General features: G+C 38.3%; 1 protein-coding gene across 1 annotated transcript in view; it reads left to right on the top strand.

The window, feature by feature from the left end:
* The window catches only part of GRIN3A (glutamate ionotropic receptor NMDA type subunit 3A), a 278,357-nt gene extending 258,568 nt beyond the window's left edge, over positions 1–19,789 (top strand). Inside the window, exons 6-9 of the mRNA XM_075595296.1 lie at positions 6,186–6,337; positions 12,946–13,110; positions 17,504–17,577; positions 19,149–19,789. Coding sequence (XP_075451411.1) covers positions 6,186–6,337; positions 12,946–13,110; positions 17,504–17,577; positions 19,149–19,482 — 725 coding nt within the window. The 3' untranslated portion in view covers positions 19,483–19,789. The remainder of the gene's footprint in view (positions 1–6,185; positions 6,338–12,945; positions 13,111–17,503; positions 17,578–19,148) is intronic.
* Positions 19,790–21,774: the final 1,985 nt, after the last annotated feature.

Genomic DNA, 21,774 nt, shown 5'->3' on the forward strand with positions numbered 1-21,774 from the left:
ACCAGTGTCAGGATGCCCCCTCTTCACAATTTCTAAAGCAGCAATCCCGCCTGGGATCTTACCTAATCCGCAGACCCTCAAGGTACTATACTGGAGGGGAGGTGTTCCCTACCTGTCTTCCGATGTCTCCCGCGTAAAACTTGAGTCAGATCTGGAAGAAAGCAGGGTAGGTTACTTCGGTGTAGGTATACGGCAGTTAAGATGAGAGAGAGAGACGGGGAGGGAGAGGGAGGGAGAGAGAGAGAGAGACGGGGAGGGAGAGGGAGAGAGAGAGAGAGGGAGACGGGGAGGGAGAGGGAGAGAGAGACACAGGGAGGGAGAGAGAGAGACACAGGGAGGGAGAGAGAGAGACACAGGGAGGGAGAGAGAGAGACACAGGGAGGGAGAGAGAGAGACACTGAGGGAGAGAGAGAGAGACACAGGGAGGGAGAGAGAGAGACACAGGGAGGGAGAGAGAGAGACGCAGGGAGGGAGAGAGAGAGACACAGGGTGGGAGAGGGAGAGAGACAGGGAGGGACAGGGAGACAGGGAGGGAGACATGGAGGGAGAGAGGAAGACAGGGAGGGAGACAGGGAGGGAGACAGGGAGGGAGACAGGGAAACAGGGAGGGAGACAGGGAGGGAGAGAGGGAGACAGGGAGGGAGAGAGGGAGACAGGGACAGAGAGAGGGAGACAGGGACAGAGGGGGAGACGGGGACACAGGGGATGAGGGAGACACACATACTGGTACACACACATACTGGTACACACACACACTGGTACACACACACACACTGGTACACACATACACACACACACACACACTGGTACACACACACTGGTACACACACACTCTGGTACACACACACACACACACACACACACTGGTACACACACACATACACACACACACACACACACACACTGGTACACACACACACACACTGGTACACTCACACACACACACTGGTACACACACACACACTGGTACACACACACACACTGGTACACACACACACTGGTACACACACACACTGGTACACACACACACACACTGGTACACACACACACTGGTACACACACACACTGGTAGAAACACACTGGTACACACACACACACTGGTACACACACACACACACACACTGGTACACACACTGGTACACACACACTGATAAACACACTGGTACACACACACACACACACACACACACACACACACACACACTGGTACACACACTGGTACACACACACACACACACTGGTACACACACACACTGGTACACACACACACACACACTGGTACACTCACACACAAACTGGTAAACACACACACACACTGGTGTACACACACACACTGGTACACACACACTGGTACACACACACACACACACACACACACACATACTGGTACACATACTGGTACACATACTGGTACACATACACACACTGGTACACACACACACTTGTACACACACACTGCTACACACACACACACACTGCTACACACACACACACACACCCCGGTACACATACACACATTGGTACACACACACACACACACACACACACACACACACACACACACACACACACACACACACACACACACACACACACTGGAGTACTGACAGAGGCAGCCACGAGCAGGCGGCTCCCCGCCTCCCCCTGCACCCACCCCTGCGCCCGCGATCATCTCCCGCACCAAGGGGGGGGGGGGTAGATGGGAGCGCCGGGCCCAGGACGCAAAGGTACAAACTGCCGCCCACCCCCCTCTCCCCTCCCCCGGCGGGCAGCCACGGGATCCCTGGACAGAATGGGGGGACACCGCGCAGCCACCACTGCCCGCGCCCATCTCCAGCACCAAGGGGACCGGAGCACCAGGACAGGAGGCAAAGGAAGAAAAACCCACCTCCTATCACCCCGGGCGGGCAGAGGGGGGGAGACACCGCGCAAAGGAGCCAGGAGCGGGCAGAGACACACACCACATGTGCTCTGCAGCAGGAAGCGGAAGTCCCGCTCCCAGGCACCCTGGCCCTGCCACAAGGCATCCTGGCCCTGCCCCCCGCCCCAAGGCACCCTGTCCCTGCCCACCCCCAGGCACACCGGCCCTGCCCCCTGCCCCCTGCCTCAAGGCACCCTTCCTTTCCATTCCCACATGCCGGGACTTGGAGAACGATGATGCCGTGGGTGGGCTTAATGCCGGGATGCAGGGGATTGGCCAAGGTAGCAAATGCCGGGGGCGGGACTTTGTTCAATGCCGGGCCTTCATCCTCCAATCAGCAAGGCCCAGCATGTTTCTACAGGAGAAGCCCAACCCCTGGCATTAAAAAAAATACTCACCGCCGGGCTGCTGCAGTCTCCTCCTCCGCGCCGCCGCTCACTCGCGCACTGCAGCTAATTACTCGCGCACCGCCACGGACATTAAAAAAAAAACGGGAACACACGGGGAAAAACCGGGACATTTCCGGGACACACAGGAAACCGGGACAGCAACCGAAAAACCGGGACTGTCCCGGCAAAAGGGGGACGGGTGGTCACCCTACCCATAGAGTCCATTATTAAGAGACCTTTAGATTAAAAAAACGCTGCTTTGTCATAATACTCACGTTCGTCCAACCATTTTCGTTTGCTTCAACTATAACACCTTTAGGAAACTCTTCTTTGGATATAGTTTTCCTTTGAAAAATAATCAGAGAATCCATCTTTTCTCCACCAGCAGAGCATGCCAAAACAACAGTATAGTTTGATTTTTCATGGCCTGTTGTTTTAATGGAAATAGTGCTACTTCCACAAGCATCACCAGCATGGCTTGGAAGGCAATCAAAACCAAGCGATACCTCGTCCATGTTTATATTTTGAATACGACTATAATTACATCTCTTGACAGCATCTTTGTAAATTTCAGAAAAGGCTTTGCCTTCTTTTCCCAGTCGACGGAAGCCTTTGACCGGTTGTTCTGTGGCGGATCCTTATATTTTTGAGACACAGTACAACAATAATACACCACATGGGCATGGAAAACTTTGCAGTCCCATTTCTTGACGTATTATTTGAGCCTTGATCTGAATCTTCACATTGGTGATTAGGAGACCAGCTAATCGTTGAACAGTGATCCATCTAAAAAGGTTTTCTTCTAAGATCTGCCAGGCTGGGAGTCCGTGGCGTTGTGTTCGTCACTGTTTTTCTGCTTTTGCAAGCAGGTCTTTGTTCTGTCTCCAAAGACAAATGTTTGCTTTCGTCCACTCCAAATAACTTTTCCGCTTCACGATTTCTGACCTCTTCCACCTTTTTTACAACTTTAAATTCAGTGGTATAAATCTTGCACGTTTTCATTTTCCTGACATGTTGGAAATAATGTAAATACCAGTAATGTATTTTATAATGTATTTTTGACAAGAATAGACCCACATTCCCCAGAAATACTCTACTGTAAATGCTGTAGTGATTCTGGAATCTGCAATCAAAGACCCAGCATGTCATTGGTGCAAAACCATAAAATGCAGCTGTCCAATCAGCCTTGTGGGCTGAGGTAAATAACTTTGTTGGGGGAAAAAATGCACATAACCTGCGGAAGTAGGTAATCCACAGAGCCCTATTTGCTCACTTTTAACAACACATAATCTGCGGATTATATGGCGGACATTACAATACAACAGTGCATAATCCAGCAGGCGAAGAGCAAGAAGAAACCACCAGTAATGTACCTTCTTGCAGAAGAATAGGCAATAAAATCCGTGAAGAATCAGAAGGTCCCTGGCGAAAATAGAATTAAATTGGAAATCTTGAAAGAAGCTGTGGAAAAAGCAGAGAACATTTTTCCAAAACTCTTAATATGCGGCTTGAAGAATAGAAACACAACAGAACAGTGGCGTAATGCCTTAGTTATTCTCATCCTTAAGAATGGAGACACAGATGATTAATGAGCCTACTTCCTAACTCACTAATCGGCTCCAATAGATCTTAAACTTTGCCCCGCCTTGAGAGTGCAGGATTTCGCAGTGGATACCACATCCAACTTGTACAATAAGCGATTTCTCATTTTAGGACTTGTAAATTATGAAAAAACATGTTATTCTGTCTACACATTAGCAGTATTAAATACATTAAGAAGACAAAGACTTTAAGAAGTGTACATTTATTTTATAAGGAACATTTCTGAGAATACTACATCAAACATTAGATTACATGAAGATACAACCAAGATAAGGATCAGCAAAGGAGTTCCTCTGTTTCCCATCTCTCTCTCTCTCTCTCTCTCTCTCTCTCTCTCTCTCTCTCTCTCTCTCTCTCTCTCTCTCTCTCTCTCTCTCTCTCTCTCTCTCTCTCTCTCTCTCTCTCTCTCTCTCTCTCTCTCTCTCTCTCTCTCTCTATTACCCTCTCACACCCCCTCTCCCATTCCTTTCACTGCCCTTCACCCTCTCTCTCATCCTTGCTCTCACTCCCTTTGTATCCCCCTCACCCGCTTCTTCTCACTCCTCTCTGTTCCCCCACTATCCCCAGTCTTTCACTCTCCTCTACTAGCCCCTCCCACTCTCTCTCATGTATCTCTCTCTCATCTCTCTCTCTCTCTCTCTCTCTCTCTCCATTTAAAACTAAAAAAGTATTTTTTAATTATAAGTCAAGGCAAATACATCTCGTTTATGTAACCAACAAGTCCTGTTTACATGGTATTCATAGCAGGTGTTGATTTGCTTTGGCACAGTACATTGAGTCAATTACAATAAGGTTAAGAAGCTGCATCTCACAGTCACCAATTTTCACACTGATGCAGGTGTGTATGGAGAGACTTTCCCAATGGAAAACAATTTGAGGCAAGAAAATCCATCAAATAAATGAATACATATACAATTCCCCCAATGGTGCATGCAGCATATAGTTTCTCAAAGTTCAACTGCATTTTTCATTTTGTCTGCAACCTCTTTCTAATTTAACATTTATTGAATTTTACAGCAATACAGAGGTAAATTGATAAAATCATAATGTATTGTATAACAGATAAAAATAAGAAAATTGAAATATAAAAGTAAAGTATTTTTTTTATCATTTAGTGGATTAATCAATGCTGGTAAAAAGTACGTATAAAAAATCCCAAGGCAATTATTGTGAAGTATTGTTTTCTGCAACTCGAAAATATATGACCGTAACTTTAGAATAAAGTATAGAACCTATATTAAACTCTTATATAATTGGCAAATGATTGTTCTATTACCACACATACTGCTAATTTGATACGGCTAGAAATATAATAATATGTAAAGAGATAATTATGTTTAACGTTACTAATCTAAATTTGAACACGTTTGCTTCTTTATGCTCTTCAGAGATGTCGTTAAAAAAAAGAATCTGTGCCCTTGAATACTGTACTTGAATAGTGTGTAACATTATCGTCAGGAAGAGCCAGTGCAACAAAGAGGGAATATGTCAGCTTGCATACAAAAAACAATGCTTCAAAACCCTGACTTAAGGTTTTTTAGTATCCAGACGCTAACCAAAATATTTCTAAGACTACACACACTGAAGGTTACTAGTTTTCTTGCTGAGAGGCAAAATCTACCCTGTAAATAGCGATTAATTTCTCTAATGCGTACAATAACTTATGCAAATCTTCTGCATTATAATAACCAATCGTTAAAGGTCACTTTTGTGTAAAGTATTGCTACAATACTGTGTCAAATTAAAGTGCTCTTTTCTGATTAGTTTCATCCATTACTAGCTAATCTTGCATAATTATTAATGATAGATAACCTTAAATAGTATTCAGAGGTTACATGCAATACAACCCAATACGTTTTTTTTTTTTTTTTAAGAAAACATACTGGGACCTTCAGCCCTCTCCATTGCTTGACTACAGTTACCAATGAGCAAAATAAAATGATTGTTCAATACAATAATTTCCTGCTCTTCACTGTTCTTGATTTCTAATGGTATCGTCATAGTAACAAAATCCCTTTGCTGTTGTGTGTTTAAGGGAGAGAGGGAGAGGGAGAGAGATCTGTATATATTTTTTTCCAATGTCCTTTAACTGTTTGCTAAAAACTGTTAACATTGTCACATTCAAAATTATAACTTTTTTTATTCAACTTGTACTGTAGCATTTTCCCCATTTAATTTCAAGCACCAATTGCAGATATTCATTAAGCAGTGCTATTGCACATCTTTGTTATTTGTAATTACAGACCAACACTTTTCATTTTTTGTTTATCTAGGATATGGTATTGGTCTTCCCCCAAACTCTCCTCTGACATCAAATATATCAGAATTGGTCAGTCAATATAAGTCAAGTGGATTTATGGATATGTTGCATGACAAGTGGTATAAAGTAGTGCCATGTGGAAAAAGAAGCTTCGCAGTTACAGAGGTAAGCCACTTAATGATTATCTATAATATATTCAATATAATTAATTTACTGTGTTATATATTACATTAATTAGAATGATGTACGATATGCCAACTCACTCCCTAGAACAATGCAATAGGATAATGACATCCACATAGCATATACTTAAGATTTTGTTTAGTTTCCAACTTAACCTGTTAAGAATATAGTTTTAAAACTGCTTTCAAAGGTCAGTCCTCAAGTGAAACGGAACATTTTTCAAGATTTCATTAATATTCCTTTATTTTAACAATTAACATATCTCTAACTCACTTACGTTTGTAGTTATATTTTTTGCCCTAAAAATATGTCCTTTTGAGGATCTTTTTTAAAAGACCCTACCTGTTCTCTAACTATCATCATCTCCCTCCTGCCTTTTGCTTCTAAACTCCTTTAACACCGTGCATTATCTCGCTTGCTCCATTTTCTCATCACCTTCTCTCTGCTAGACCCTCTACAATCTGGCTTCTGCACTGCTCACTCCTCGAAACAACCCTCACCAAAATAACTTATGACCTCCATGCTGCAAAAGTCAAAGGTCAATTCACTTTGCTCATATTTCTCAACCTCTTTGCAGCCTTTGATACTGTGGACCACCCTCTTCTACTTCACATTCTTCATACTCCGTAACAGAGCTCTATCCTGGATTTCCTCTTACCTCTGCCACCGTACTTTCAGTGTCTCGTTTGCTAACAACTCCTTCTCTGTAAATATCTATGTGGGTATACCACAAGGCGCTTTCCTAGGACCTCTTCTCTTTTGCTGATGACACACACATTTACCTTTCAACCCCTGACCTTACACCTGCTGCACAGACCAAAGTCTCTGAATGTATTTATGCTATATCATCCTGGATGACGCAGCTGACTCAAACTTAACAGGTCTAAGACGGAGCTCCTCATACTTCCTCTCAAACTTTGCCCTACTGCCCCTTCTACATTACTATTGGCAGCACCATTATACACCCAGTATAACAAGCACACTGTCTAGTAGTCACATTTGACTCCTCCCTCACATTCTCCTCTCACATTCACAATGTAGCTAAAACCTGTAGTTTTTACCACTGTAACATTGCAAAGGTATGCCCTTTCCTCTGTCCCTGTACTGTTAAAACTCCAACGAAGGCCCTCATTCTCGCCTGTCTTGACTATTGTAACTTTCTTCTGTAAGGCCTTTCTGCCTCTCACCTGTGTCCCCTACAATCTATCCCAAACGCTGCTGCTAAAATCACTTTATTCTTTCCTAAATCTATCTCAGCATCTCTCCTGCTGAAATCCCTCTCTTGGCTTACTATTAAACTCTGAATCACTTACAAAATTCTCCTCAATTTTAATGCTATACAATCTTCTTCCCCTCCTTACATCCCAGTCCTAATTTCTCGCTATACACCTGCCCGACTCTTGTGTTCTGCTCAAGGATATCTTCTGTCTACGCCTTTTGTATCTAAAGCCCTCATGCCTAAAACCTTTCTAACTCACTGCCCCAGACATCTGGAATGTCCTTCCCCTCAATATCTGACAGGACCTTTTTAAAACACCTCTTTAACGAAGCATATGGGTAGCTCTGCTGGATGATACTATACATCTTGGATGTACTGACCTTGACCCCTTGCAGATGAACTTACATTACACCTTCCTACTGTGTCTGTAAATTCTCCTTACTTACCACTTAAGCTCTTCTGGGCAGGGATTCCCTTTCCTATTGTTAATATGCTATGTCTGAAGTGCTTATTTCCACTGTGTTATTATTATGTCACATGAATTACTGCTGTGAAGCGCTATGTACCAGGATGGCACTTTATAAATAAAGATATACATACATACAGTGGCGAGAAAAAGTTTGTGAACCCCTTATGATTTTCACATATTTCAAACTTAAAATTTTATTAGATCTTAATCTATGTCCTAATAATAGATAATGATAATCTGATCAAACCAATTGCACAAAAACATGATACTTTTTCAACAGTTATTTATCCACAAATGATTCAACATTCGATATCCATGTGTGAAAAAGTATGTGAACTTTTAGATACGGTACCTGGTGCCCCCCTTAATCAGCAATGACTTCAATGAAGCATTTCGTGTAACTTCTGGTCAGTCTCTCACATCAGTTTTGAGGATTTTTTGCCCATTCCTCCTTACAGAATTGCTTCAACTCAATGACATTTGAGAGCTTCCTTGCATGGACTTCTTGCTTCAGGTCCTGCCACAGCATTTCGATTGGGTTTAGGTGAAAACTTTGACTAGGCCATTGTAAAACGTGGAATTTCTTCTTCTGCAGCCATTCTTTAGTAGATCTGATTGTATGTTTAGGATCATTGTCTTGCTGCATGACCCACTTTTGGTTTATTTTCCTATCACAGATGGCCTGACATACTCCTCTAGAATCTTGTGATACAATGCATAATTCATGGTTATGTCAATGATGGCAAGCTGTCCAGGTTCTGAGGCAGTAAAGCAGCCCCAAACTATCAGACTCCCACAACAATGCTTGACGGTTGGGATGAGGTTCTTCTGTTCGAACAAAGTGTTTGTTTTTTGCCAAACATAACATTTCTTATTGAGGCCAAAAAGTTCTACCTTTTGACTCTTCTGTCCAGAGAGTGTTCCAGAAGTGCTGTGGATCTTCTATGTATTCTTTGGTGAACTTGAGATGGGCAGCAATGTTCTTTTTAAAGAGCAGGGGTTACCTCATGGCTATCCTTCCATGAACACAACTCTTGTTCAGTCTTTTTCTGATAGTTGTGATAGTGATTGTGGTCTTGAACTTTCTCCATTTGTGAACTATCTATCTGACAGTTGATTGGTTTAGCCCCAACTCCTTAGAAATGGTTTTATAACCCTTTCTAGACTGACGAGCATCAATAACTGCTTTTCTGAGGATCTCAGAGATTTCTTTTGATCTTGACATGACATGTTTCAACACAGCTGTATGGTGAAGACCAAACTCACAATGTTTCCTATCTTTATATAGGGTGGTGCCTCCCAAACTCACCGTTCAAAATCTACCTAATTATTTAAACACCTGTTCTAATTATCCCCTTTAATTTAGCTGATTATAAAAGGGTTTCACTTATGCACATACCCTGACTCTTAATTACTCATTGTTTGATAAATTCATACATCATTTTTTTTCAAACGACAATGGAATTGGTTAATGAAAACCCTATTGGATATTTAAGAAAAGTCTGTTTTTGATTTAATAAGGTTATCATGGAAAAACTATGGAATTTCTGAAATTATCATTGGGGTTCACAAACTTTTTCTCACCACAAAGAATGGTAATATCCTTATCTCCTGATCCCTCCACTGCCTTCTTCTCTGAAACATTACAAACCTGACTTACTTGCCTACATCTGAAATCTTTAGGCTAGCCAAGGTAGCAATGTAAAATAAAAAGTAACACCAATTATAGATAGAGGTATTCTGACTCCAAAAAGTGGGACTGAGGATCATCGTAGAAAAACAAACAAAAAAGAATGTCTTACTTCCAGTGAGTTGGAATGAATCCACATGTTGAGATTTTAGAGGCATGTCTAAATATTGATTCATATTTGTAGATTCCACTTGCTAGTTTTTTTTAAACCCTTTGCTACCAGAAGATCCTGCAACACATTGCAAGTTACAGTAAGCAAAATATGTATACATTACCTTCAACCATATCACATTACCAATACAGTACATTATTGGGAAATGATCCAATTATTTACTTTTTTGGAAAAATAGACGTACTGCAGATTTGAAAACTAGTATTTTGAAGGGAGAATCAAAAAGTAGAACCATAAGTGTTTTCTAGAAGTAGTGTTTTCTTGAGCTACTTCCAAATTCGTTCCTTAGCAGAGTATAACTAGGTCCGAAGATAAACAGTATTCATTGTATATTCCATTACATATTTTATTGTGTTTTTCAACTTTTAAGACTAATTTGCAAAGCTATTAAACATAACTTAAATCATGCCACAGCCATTAAAATAGCAGTAGAATTATTACATTGCTGAGCACTTTCACTGTATTGCAAGTGTAATATATACTGCTAAAGAGGCATCACCTTAACACACTTTTAGTGAATGAAATCCATTGTTTGCCCTATAAATCAATGCTGTCTTTTCTACCAAAAACAAAGAGCTGTTTGGTACTTCACCTAATTAGAGCTATGTAAAAATGGAGTAGATAGGATTATAAACGTTATATGATTCCATTGGGGTCTGTATGTCACTTTGCTTGCCATTCCCTAAAGCAATTTTTCTTCTGCTTGAGAGTAGGTAGTGAGGTCTAAAATGAATGTGCTACTTATTTAAAAAATCGAAAATTGTGACTATTATTTTGTTTTATAATGTAAAGTACTGTCCCATGAGAACTTGATAGACAAATTGAGTATGTCTCTGTACTCACTGTGCACAAATTATTCATTGTGTAACAAAGATGGATTGATTCAGAACATGCAGTACTAGTTTGTTGGAAAGTATTCTCCATCAACCCACTGGCCTACTTAATTTGATATTGAAGAAAGCTTCAGGAAATAATTTTAAAGATACTGTACCTGAAGGGTTTGGTTTGTAAGTCCAAAATATTATTTATAGTTGCCATAATCTTTAAATATTATCTGCAACCCATGTTACAAATTTTCCTCATTATACAATTAAAGTTCTGTGATTGTTTCTGAATACAAGAATAGAATAAGAAAATACCTTCGAATTTAAATAATTAGCAAACTGAATTAGTGATGAATGTAAGTACTATTTAAAGCAGAGTTACAGTATACGCAAGATCAAGCACAATATTATTATTCCCTTCTCTGCCTTACTGTACATGCCTAAAGTGCATAGCAAATCAATGTTTTGCAGGACCGTCTAACAGCAAAGGACTACAATTTAGGTGATCATGAATATACTTTATGTGGCTGATATTGCTATAATTTGCCTTTCATACATACTGTATCTGCATGAAGTTCCGTGATCACAATCCCCTTTTCAAATGCGGAGGTGTTTCTGGTTCATATAAAAACATAATAAAACATGGCAAAAAGTATTTATACTGTACAGGGTTTATGGCCCTCTCCTAATACCACAACATAGATTGTTGTACCTATTGTATAAGTGATGTATAGATCACTTTTTGTAAAGACAGAAAAGATTATGTGGTTGCAAGCAGTCATTCAAAGGCTTTAATTTTCTGAAAGACAAATTCACTGTCTTGCCAGCACCACCCACGCAAAGAGGGATATGCATCAGGGTGTCACTTGTTGACACCAGTGACATATGTTGATTTTGTTTCTTACATGTGATAGATATTTTAGGAGCAGAAGATAATACCACATAAACCTGGCAGATTTATTTTATTGAAAATCCTTATCCAAAATCATTAGTTTATCTCTATTTCCATCTCTACTACAGTACAGTATGTGCTCCCAACTGTGGTAAGCAGATACAAACTATTTTAAAATGGATGACATATTGTAATTTTAAAGCACGTAAATGACATAGTTGTATTTTACATATACATATTGTTATTTTTTAAATTAAATATAACACAACTAGCAAAGATAATTTATCGTTGTGCCAATATAGAAATAAGCAGCAGCTAAAACAATGCATGGGAAATCAGCAGAAAAGCAATACAGGTACAGATGTATCCAAGGTTATTGGACCTGTTAACGTGATGCTGTGCACCAAGGGTGGGGGGGTCATTTAATTGAGATTTGACGCACGCCATTGAAACAAATGTTGATGCATGCAAAATAACTCATGGTGTCATTTCATGCTTTCTTTATAAAGAACATTGATGCTTTAACAGGGTAATAATGTCGGCTGCATATGTAAGTTTTCCCTTTTGGTTGGAGAGGCCAGGACATAAATGTCAAGTGCCAGAAAATGAGTATAGGAGAAAATGGTTTCCTAATTTAATCTGAAATTGTACAAGCAAAAGTTTATTTCCTTCAGATGCAGGCCAGAGTTTGTAATACTATGTAATACTATCTTACCACTATCATATTTATACCTTACTCCTTTACATAATCCATTATATTTAGCATGATGGAAGAAAGACGTTTAGCTATTATTCCATTTTTTACTTATACTGAGAAATTTGTGTTTTCAAACTCTTCCTATAAAGACACATGAAAATATAGAAATTTGACATACTGTAGATCACACATTATTTAGACATTAACTTAATCTGTGTTTCTCAAACCTCTCCTCAGGACACCCAACTCATGACAAGCTTTAGAGATATAACCAACCAATCAAACATTAACATATAATATAAGTGCATTACATGTGTGCTAGTACTGGTTTTCCCTAAAATCTGATCTGGTTGGGGTACTCCTAGGTGATAGGTGAGAAACATTGAACCAATAAACTTGTAAATGCAAGGCCAATGCCTACTGTATACACAGATATATTTTTCTACTCTAGCAATAGCCATAAGCTATTTTTTTTTTAACTAGAATCCCTCATACACTGTTAAAAGCCGTTGGCTTCAAAATACAGTATAGTATTTATATTCAGTAACATTAATGCCCTCCAGCTTAAAAAAATATGCAGTTATCATTAGTATGTTCATTGATTCTTTATGCATATTATTTTCACAGACCTTGCAAATGGGCATAACACACTTCTCGGGGCTGTTTGTGATGCTCTGTATTGGATTTGGCTTATCGATTCTCACTACCATTGGAGAACATATCGTGTTCAGGCTGGTACTACCAAGAATTAAAAAGAAATCCAAACTAAAATATTGGCTGCATACTAGTCAGGTATGTATTTTTTATCTACTGGAAAACCAATCTTGTCCTTTTGTTTTTTGAATACTTGCTAATGCAGATCAGTTGAAATATAATTGTTTTCTCTCATTTTTTTTTAAAACATGGATCCTAAATTGAGAAGCAACCATAAACTTTTTAGGGAAAGTCTTACATGGTGGAGGTCCTTTACATTCTTGCAAGATCAATATACATTGGTACGCTCCTTCCCAGCATAACTTAAACCATATCAATGTACAGTATGAGACTTTTAGGGGATTTTTTTATCAAGTCCTTTTAATTCAGTACTGTATTTTCATTTTTGTGACAATTCACCAAAAACGTACTAACCATTATTGTAAATCTAGAAATAATTACATAATCAGCAAAAAATTTACAGCATGTTGTTGTTTTGCTTACATTGATTATCATCTATCTTTTAAATGAAACGTATCTTAAATTGAGAAGAAATCAATAAAATGACAGACAATAGGAGACATACTGTAGAGGAATGCCTTTGCCATTATTGTAGCTTCAATACTTGTCGGCTGCTGCACCCTTAAATCATATAATTATCAAGAATCACCTAAACGTCTTGTACACTGGAATGCATTCAGTGCATGTAATTTAAGAAAAATGGGTGAGAATGTTCAATAAAATGATTAAGCATCATTTTATATCTATTAGCCCTAGTGATCCAGGACAAAAAGTAAATTTGATTTACATAATTCAATTCAACCTATAACTTTTGCAGAGAAATCACATAAATTGCAATGCAATATATTCCTAATTACTGCACACTGTGAACATAAAATGGACAAAAGGGAACTAATGACAGTGGTATGTTTTATAGGTTAATGGAGCTGATTGGGACCTTTTCTCAGAAAATATAAATAAGTAAAACAGTTACTTTAAGAGCATTTTTCTACAGAGGCCAATTACACTCATAATGTACTAATATATTTTCTACCTGCTCTGTGGCATTTTCCCTTTAAAACACTACATTTTTTAAGTCTATGTAGATATTAATTATCTTCCTTATCTCTGTTTAAACACCCTTCCAGTGCCTCTTTGTTCTTTATTCTTCCTCCCCCCCCCCCCCAATCCCTGTCTAAGTTGTAGAAACCTTTGTATACCAGTATTGCTGACCTGAGGAAGAGAGGAAAACTCTCGAAATCTTGTCTTATGACATACACGTACATTGTTAGTCCAAATAAAAAAAGGTATCACCTAATACTGAAGAACACATTTATTCTAGATATTAATTGTTATCCAAATGTGCAAAACAACATGTTTCAACATTTCTGTCTCCTTTTTATTGGTTCTCATGAAAGGTTGACCAAAGAGAAAATGTTACATACTGTAGACCAATAAAAGGTACTGTAAAGGGAGATACAATATTTACTGACAGCTTCTGGGCATAGCCTGAAAGGCAGGAGTAGCCAAATCCAGCCCTCAACAACAAGTTGATAAAGGGCGGATTGCCCGAACCGAATAGGAGGGTACCTACCTCCGTTTTTTTAAACTATGGAAGAATAAAGCATTTGATATATTTTTATTAGTTTTGTGGGACCTACTTTGTTCAGGGCTGTACGTTGGAGTTTTTTTTCCCTTGGATCTCTCTGCATTCTTCTGGCTGCACGCCCACCAAGAACTACAGGACTGGGGCAATACAAATTGTGAGTAGATATTCCTCTTTCTACCTACCTCTGGACTCCCCCAATGAGGCTGTAGGTCTGATTTCTTCATATTTCAGCCTTCAGCCTTCAGGGCTAGAGTTCTTGTTAATGGTATATGCTACATTATGAATACATACCTCACTAGCCCCAGTACCTATTTTTCTACATTATTACCTAAAGGATTTACACAAGGATTGGACTTTTATGTTGGAGCGCATATCACTAATTGACTGAAGCAGAGATATCCTGAAAACCTGACCTGTTGGTAACCCTTGAGGACTGGAGTTGGCTACTCCTGCTGTAAGGTTTCTTGCAGAGCTGGAAGAGGTACAGTATTATGGCATAGCACCGCATAATAAATATGGGTGAATATAGTTACATAGTAGATGAGGTTGAAAAAAGACATAGGTCAATCAAGTTCAACCTATGCTAAATTTAGACAACAGATACTTTATCCTATATCTATACTTACTTATTGATCCAGAGGAAGGCAAACAAAAAACCCCATTAAGGGGAAAATTAATTCCTTCCTGACTCCAAGAATTGGCAATCAGATTAATCCCTGGATCAACAACCTTCCCATGTATACTTATTAGGTATATCCCTGTATACCTTTCCCATCTAAAAAGATGTCCAACCTTTTTTTGAACAAATCTATTGTATCTGCCATCACAGTCTCCTTGGGTAATGAATTCCACATTTTAACTGCCCTTACTGTAAAGAACCCTTTCCTTTGTTGCTGGTGAAATTTCCTTTCCTCCAACCTTAAGGGATGGCACTGAGTCCTTGGTACTGCCCGTGGGATGAATAGTTCTTTTGAAAGCTCCTGTATTGTCCCCGAATATATTTGTATATAGTTATCATATCCCCTCTTAGACGCCTCTTTTCTAATGTAAATAAATTAAATTTAGCTAGCCTCTCCTCATAAGTTAGATTGTCCATCCCCTTTATTAATGTGGTGGCTCTTCTCTGCACTCTCTAGTTCCATAATGTATTTTCTTAGGATTGGTGCCCAAAATTGTACTCAAGGTGTGGTCTTACTAGCGCTTTGTAAGGGGGCATAATTATGTTTACTTCCCTTCCATCCATTGCCCGTTTGATGCAAGATAAGATCTTGTTTGCCTTTGCAGCTACAGTACTGCATGACATTGGGCACTATTGCTAAGCCTGCAGTCTACAAGCACTCCTAAATCCTTCTCCATCAAGGATTCCCCCAATATATCTCCATTTAATTTGTAAGTCGTCTTTTTATTCTTGCATCCCAAATGCATAACCTTACATTTATCTGTATTAAACCTCATTTGCCATTTACCTGCCCACGTTTCCAGTCTCTCCAAGTCCTTCTGAAGAGAAATTACATCCTGCTCTGATTCTATTACCTTTCACAATTTAGTATCATCAGCAAAGATGGAGACTTTGCTCTTGATCCCAACCTCAAGGTCATTAATAAACAAGTTAAAAAGCAGGGGTCCCAGTACCGATCCCTGAGGTACTTCACTCACAACTTTAGCCCAACCTGAAAAAGTTCCATTTATGACAACCCTCTGTTGTCTGTCCTTTAACCAGTTTTCAATATAGGTGCATATATTATTACTGAGTCCAATTTTCTTTATTTTGTACACCAACCTCTTGTGTGATACCGTATCAAAAGCCTTTGCAAAATCTAAGTAGACCACATCAACTGCATTACCCTGGTCTAAATTCCTACTTACCTCCTCAAAGAAACAAATAAGGTTAGTTTGGCACGATCTATCCTTCATAAACCGTGCTGACTATTACTAATAATTTTGTTTTCCATTGTGCAAGTGAAGTGCATATAACACTGAATTACCACAAACGTGTTGCTTTTTTTGTGTGTGATTGAATTCAAATGTGCAATTTCTTACATGCTTCCGTAACACAAATGTCCATGTTTTACTAAATTATACAAAGTAGCTATGTATTGTATTATTTCCATTCTTGATGCGTGTCTATTTATTAAACCCTGTGTAAAGGTAAGTGTGTTTGTCCATCGTAATGTACAGTAATCTACTGAATGAAGCCAGCAGCACTGAAAGGTTGGATAATTATGAAGAGAATGTTGTAAATAAATCTAATTATATTTCTACTGATGTATTGAACACACTAACAGTTTCTAAATGTGTGTAAATGGTGGTTGAGAGGGAAACGCGTGTATATTGATTAACCATAGTTAGTTATTTTTATAATAGTTCTAATATAATTTTCTTCACTTTTGTCTCTGAAGTAACATTAAGAATTGCCTTTTAATACTGTATGTATTCTGTATTTTAAAGTCAATTTTTTCACATTATTTTTTTTTATTAGCAAACTCAAAACGTTGCCCATTGTATTGATTATTGTTATTTTTTTTACACAAACAAGAGAAATTATTTGGTGGATCAGCCTCCATTTGGTTTTGGCTCCAATTTCACTTGGCTTTTAATGTTCCTTCCTTAATTTGACTCAAACTCTTGAACCCATAAACCTGCGAATACATTCTCAATAATATTATATTTTCCGTAATGTAGTCTAAAGTGTTCAATGCAAGTATTTGCATGGTATTCATATTTTTATTGTCATTAATAATTTCCTGCTGCTTTAGAGTTTTGTTCTGCACAATCCCGTTGGATGCTGATAAAGTGTTATTGGTGCATGTATCAATGTTGTATAAAAGTGGCTTTGAATTGACTTATTAAATCTAAATTGTGTTGTTCCTTTCATAAACACAGCGTCTACACAGAGCTTTAAACACATCATTCAATGAAGAGAAATTTCAGCAGAAATTAAAACGACTGGAAAAGAGGTAATACACATATTTTTTTATTAGTATTATAATGTTGAATGAACATTGTACAACGTAGTAAAATCTATTACAACAACCTTTACATCATGTGTACTTTGAGTTGAATCTGTCTATCTAGCTATTTAATGGAAACAAAAAATAAACAGTTATGTATTATTAGCCATTCTGAAAAGTAAGCAAATAAACCAAATGTACTAAGATTATATTTTAATTTTTTTGGCGCTTCAAAAATTCAGTGTTAAAAAGTAATAGAAACCTTCATAAAACTGTGCTTCACATTTATGAGGAGACTTTATACATGAGGCATAATATATTCTTTAAATGATTTTTGATACATTGTGTCATGTTACGTGATTGTTACTATTTAAATTAAAACACAATTATGTAGATTTTTTATTTATAATAAGAATTTGAAATATATACATTTATGCTGGCAACATTCAGCAATGTTTACCAGGACTATTGAGAGATAAAGATATTTTTTTTATGTTAGAATTTTCATGAAATATATACATTTTGCTATGATGGCAAATTCCACAATGTTTGTGAATCCAATTTTGACACTTTTGCACATCTCAGTAATAGTATTATAAAAGTCCAAAGCTTTAAAACATATATATATATATATATATATATATATATATATATATATATATATATATATATATCATATTTTATGCTCTGAAGTTAAAGAAAATTAGAATACCTTCTTAGTAAAATAATAATATTCAATACATAATTTAGAATGGTTCAGACACCAACAGTGTCTGACAGATAGCTTACAGTACTCCAAAAATGATATTTATTCTTGTAAGTCAAATATTTTATAGCAAAATTTAATTGCAGATTTGATTTGTAGTATTGTACAATAGTAACTTGGCGTACATATCAATACTGTTTATCACAGATTTGCTAAAGGATTTAATGGTACAGTATGGTTTACTATAACATATCATTATACTGTATTATGGCCATTCATCAAGTTTGCATTGGTACGCCACACTTCCAAGCATGTGTAGGGCCTTCATATTAATTGATATATGTAATCATTTTACATTTTTCTGCTTTGTTGTGTTAACCTTTTTTCCCCTTGCTAATAGCATTGAATAACTACATGTTAAGTATTACTGTTTAGAATGAAATTTATTTCCATTTTTGTGTAGTCTAGCAGTGCGTAAGCACAAACTTTCTTTAAAGCAGAAGATAGGTTAATTACTGTGCAAACAACACTTCAGATCTTTAACAGTCATATGTAATGCACGATAACGTTTCAATTAAATGCACCATTTGCTCTATAAACCCACTATCCCTATTTACATTTTGCATACAGAGTAAGTAAAGGCTACTGTAATAAATAGAATTACTGCTGTTAGAAAAGGTGTAACAGAGCCAACAAGTTTGCTTTTGTACAGAAACATAAGTAGTTGATTTATTCAGTAGATAAAGTTTGTACTGCTTGAAAAGTGTATGTCCATTAATGAAGCCCTCAAATTAACTCACCCTCAGCTAAGTAGCGAGGACTATACTATTAGTGTTATCGTATAAAGTAAAGTGTATTCTTTTTCTTTTAGGTGCAATACAGGGAATAGTCAGCAGCGTGTGTGGAATACATCCAACCAAAGTAGCTGCAACAGAAGAAAATATATCCTCAATGAAGCCCACAATGAATTAAGCTTCAGACACCAGCAAGATTTGCCTTTGCCCCAATTAAGGAGAGAGACTCCAACCTTACTTACCACAAATGGCAAGGCTGAATCCCTTAGCACTGCGAGGAACTCTGTGATGCAAGAGCTAACAGAGCTTGAGAAACAGATTCAGGTTATTAAGCAAGAGTTGCAGATAGCCATGAACAGGAAAAATGAACTTGAAGAGTACCAGAGGACAAACAGGACTGCTGAATCTTAGGACACTACATGGAATCTTAAACAAAATAGAACATTTATAATCAGTAAGAAAGTAAATGTCAAAGGTAGAAGCAGTGTGTGATCATCGGAGATCCTTTTACCACCAGGCAAATGACAGTAAATTGCAGCACTTCCTTAAGTCTGATGAGATTTGTTTGTCTTTTTGTAAGATTCAATCTGTATTTCTTTAGTCTGTGTGACCTGTTAGCCAGTATGAAAATATGACCTTGGACTCTTTTAAAAATCCACCTGCCCTCGTATCCCTTCTATGGCATTAAATGAAGGTTTTCACTTCTAACTCCTTTAATGTGCATTAATAAAACTAAAATGATTTTGAATTATCTCTGCTGTGTCCTTTGCCAGTATTTTTTAACTTTTATGAAGGAAATTTGCATTTAATATGTGTCTTTGAAATTGGAATTTCAGCAGTTTGAGGCTAGTAGTGAACGAGGGTGAAAAATTAATTACTCATCTACACTGTAATGGACTTCTGAGAGAAGCACAGCACAATATTTGATGAAACACAAAATTGATTACTTTTTTGAAGAGTTCAGTAAAAGACAATAATATAGATTGTTTTTGCAGAGATATTTGAAGAGTTCCCACATAAGAATGTGGTGATTAAAAGTTAAGCAAGTGAATGGGAAATTGTTACTTTTACCAGAACCAATAGGAGGCTACTCATAGGAAAATCTCACTTACAATATTCTTTAAATTGTGTTCATACTTAGTCATTTGCTTGAGTCTCTGTAATGCTGCCTACTCCTACAGTGAATTATATCAAATTAATACCTGGTGGTATGGAATTGCAAAATGTGAAATACAGTAGGTTATTTGTACCTTGCAAAGTGGAGGAACAATCTGCAGTATGTATTTCTTTTGATATCTATACCGATACCAATAGAAGAACACATAATGATTACTATAGGACACAATTGATTACATGTCGAGTATTCCTCCATTTTTCATCAGAACATCATTGGGGTTTGCTAGAATCTGGAAATTTGCTGAATTACAGATATTCTGGCCTTATTTATGAGTAGGGGAAATTTCATAAAATACCTTAATATTGACTGACAGCTGCTTCAGTAATATGAGAGAATTACATTCTTTTTGTGATCTTTTGATAAAAGGTTTGTAGCAACTAATATTTCTAATTAATGTAATTGTTACGGCAAACTAAATCATTGGGTTTATGTACTGTACATTTTATAGTGACAAATTGCAAATCAATATTTCCATATACTCCAAATATTTAAATAATAACCACCTGACCCATAAAACCACGACTACAACACAGGTCAAAATACATTTGGCATCATATGTTCCCCTCTAAAAATAGCATAATTCTGCAATATTAAGGGTTTCAGAACGTTTGTACTTATAGTGCATATGATTACTGAAACCCCTAGCAAACATTCGGTTTACTGAGGTTAGTATATTCTATATCTTTGCCCTATTACTCAGAATATATTAGTTTATGAGAAAATGTGATGAGTAAATCCGTCCTAAGGACATTGAATAATAACAGATGTTGCCAACATTATTGCAACCTGAAGGAGAAGAGGTCAAGTGGCTGGTGTAGTAAGTGCTGGGATCACCACAAGCAGCGGGGAGGAGAACTGCAGCCTAGACAATGGCAGCCTGTAGGGACCGAGATGGCCAATTGGAACGCCAGTTGCCTAAGTCTCCTGGCTTGGAGGGGTGTAAAAGCAGCCAGAGGAGGGAACAGGTAGTGCTCCAGGACTCTGAAGCAGCTGATCCCCAATGAGGAGTGGAGAGGGGGTAAGAGAGGGGGAGCAGCTAGGAATAAAACACCAGGAAGAGGTGTAGGATGGCTCCAGAGCAGGGAGCATACATGATGGAGACTTGGGGTTAAAGCCTAACACAAGAGTGGAGCAGGGTATGCAGGGGGTAGAGAAGTGGAGGGGTATGTGAGGCTGACAGCAGAGCTAGGCCTAGGGGAAAGACAGGAGCTGTGGTTATGGTTGGATATGGGGGGAGCTACTGTGCCTTTGCAGGATGTGGATCATCAGGACAATGGACAAGGTGGCTCAAGAGAGGGATGGACTGAGACTGCAGGATACCCTGTGCTTGGAGGCTCACAGTCTGAGTGCAACGCCTGTATGCCCGCAGACCTGGCCAGTCCCCAGTACTGAGGTGGGTAAGGGTATAACACGCACCCACAGCAGTGAGGGCATGCCCGGAGTGTGTTAATTGCGTTGCCGGGCCTGGTGAGTAAGCGTTAACATTATACTTGCTGAGTCCGGGGTGCCAGAGGTCAGAAGGTAAT

Source organism: Ascaphus truei, chromosome 1, assembly GCF_040206685.1.
Source record: "Ascaphus truei isolate aAscTru1 chromosome 1, aAscTru1.hap1, whole genome shotgun sequence".
NCBI lineage: Eukaryota > Metazoa > Chordata > Amphibia > Anura > Ascaphidae > Ascaphus > Ascaphus truei.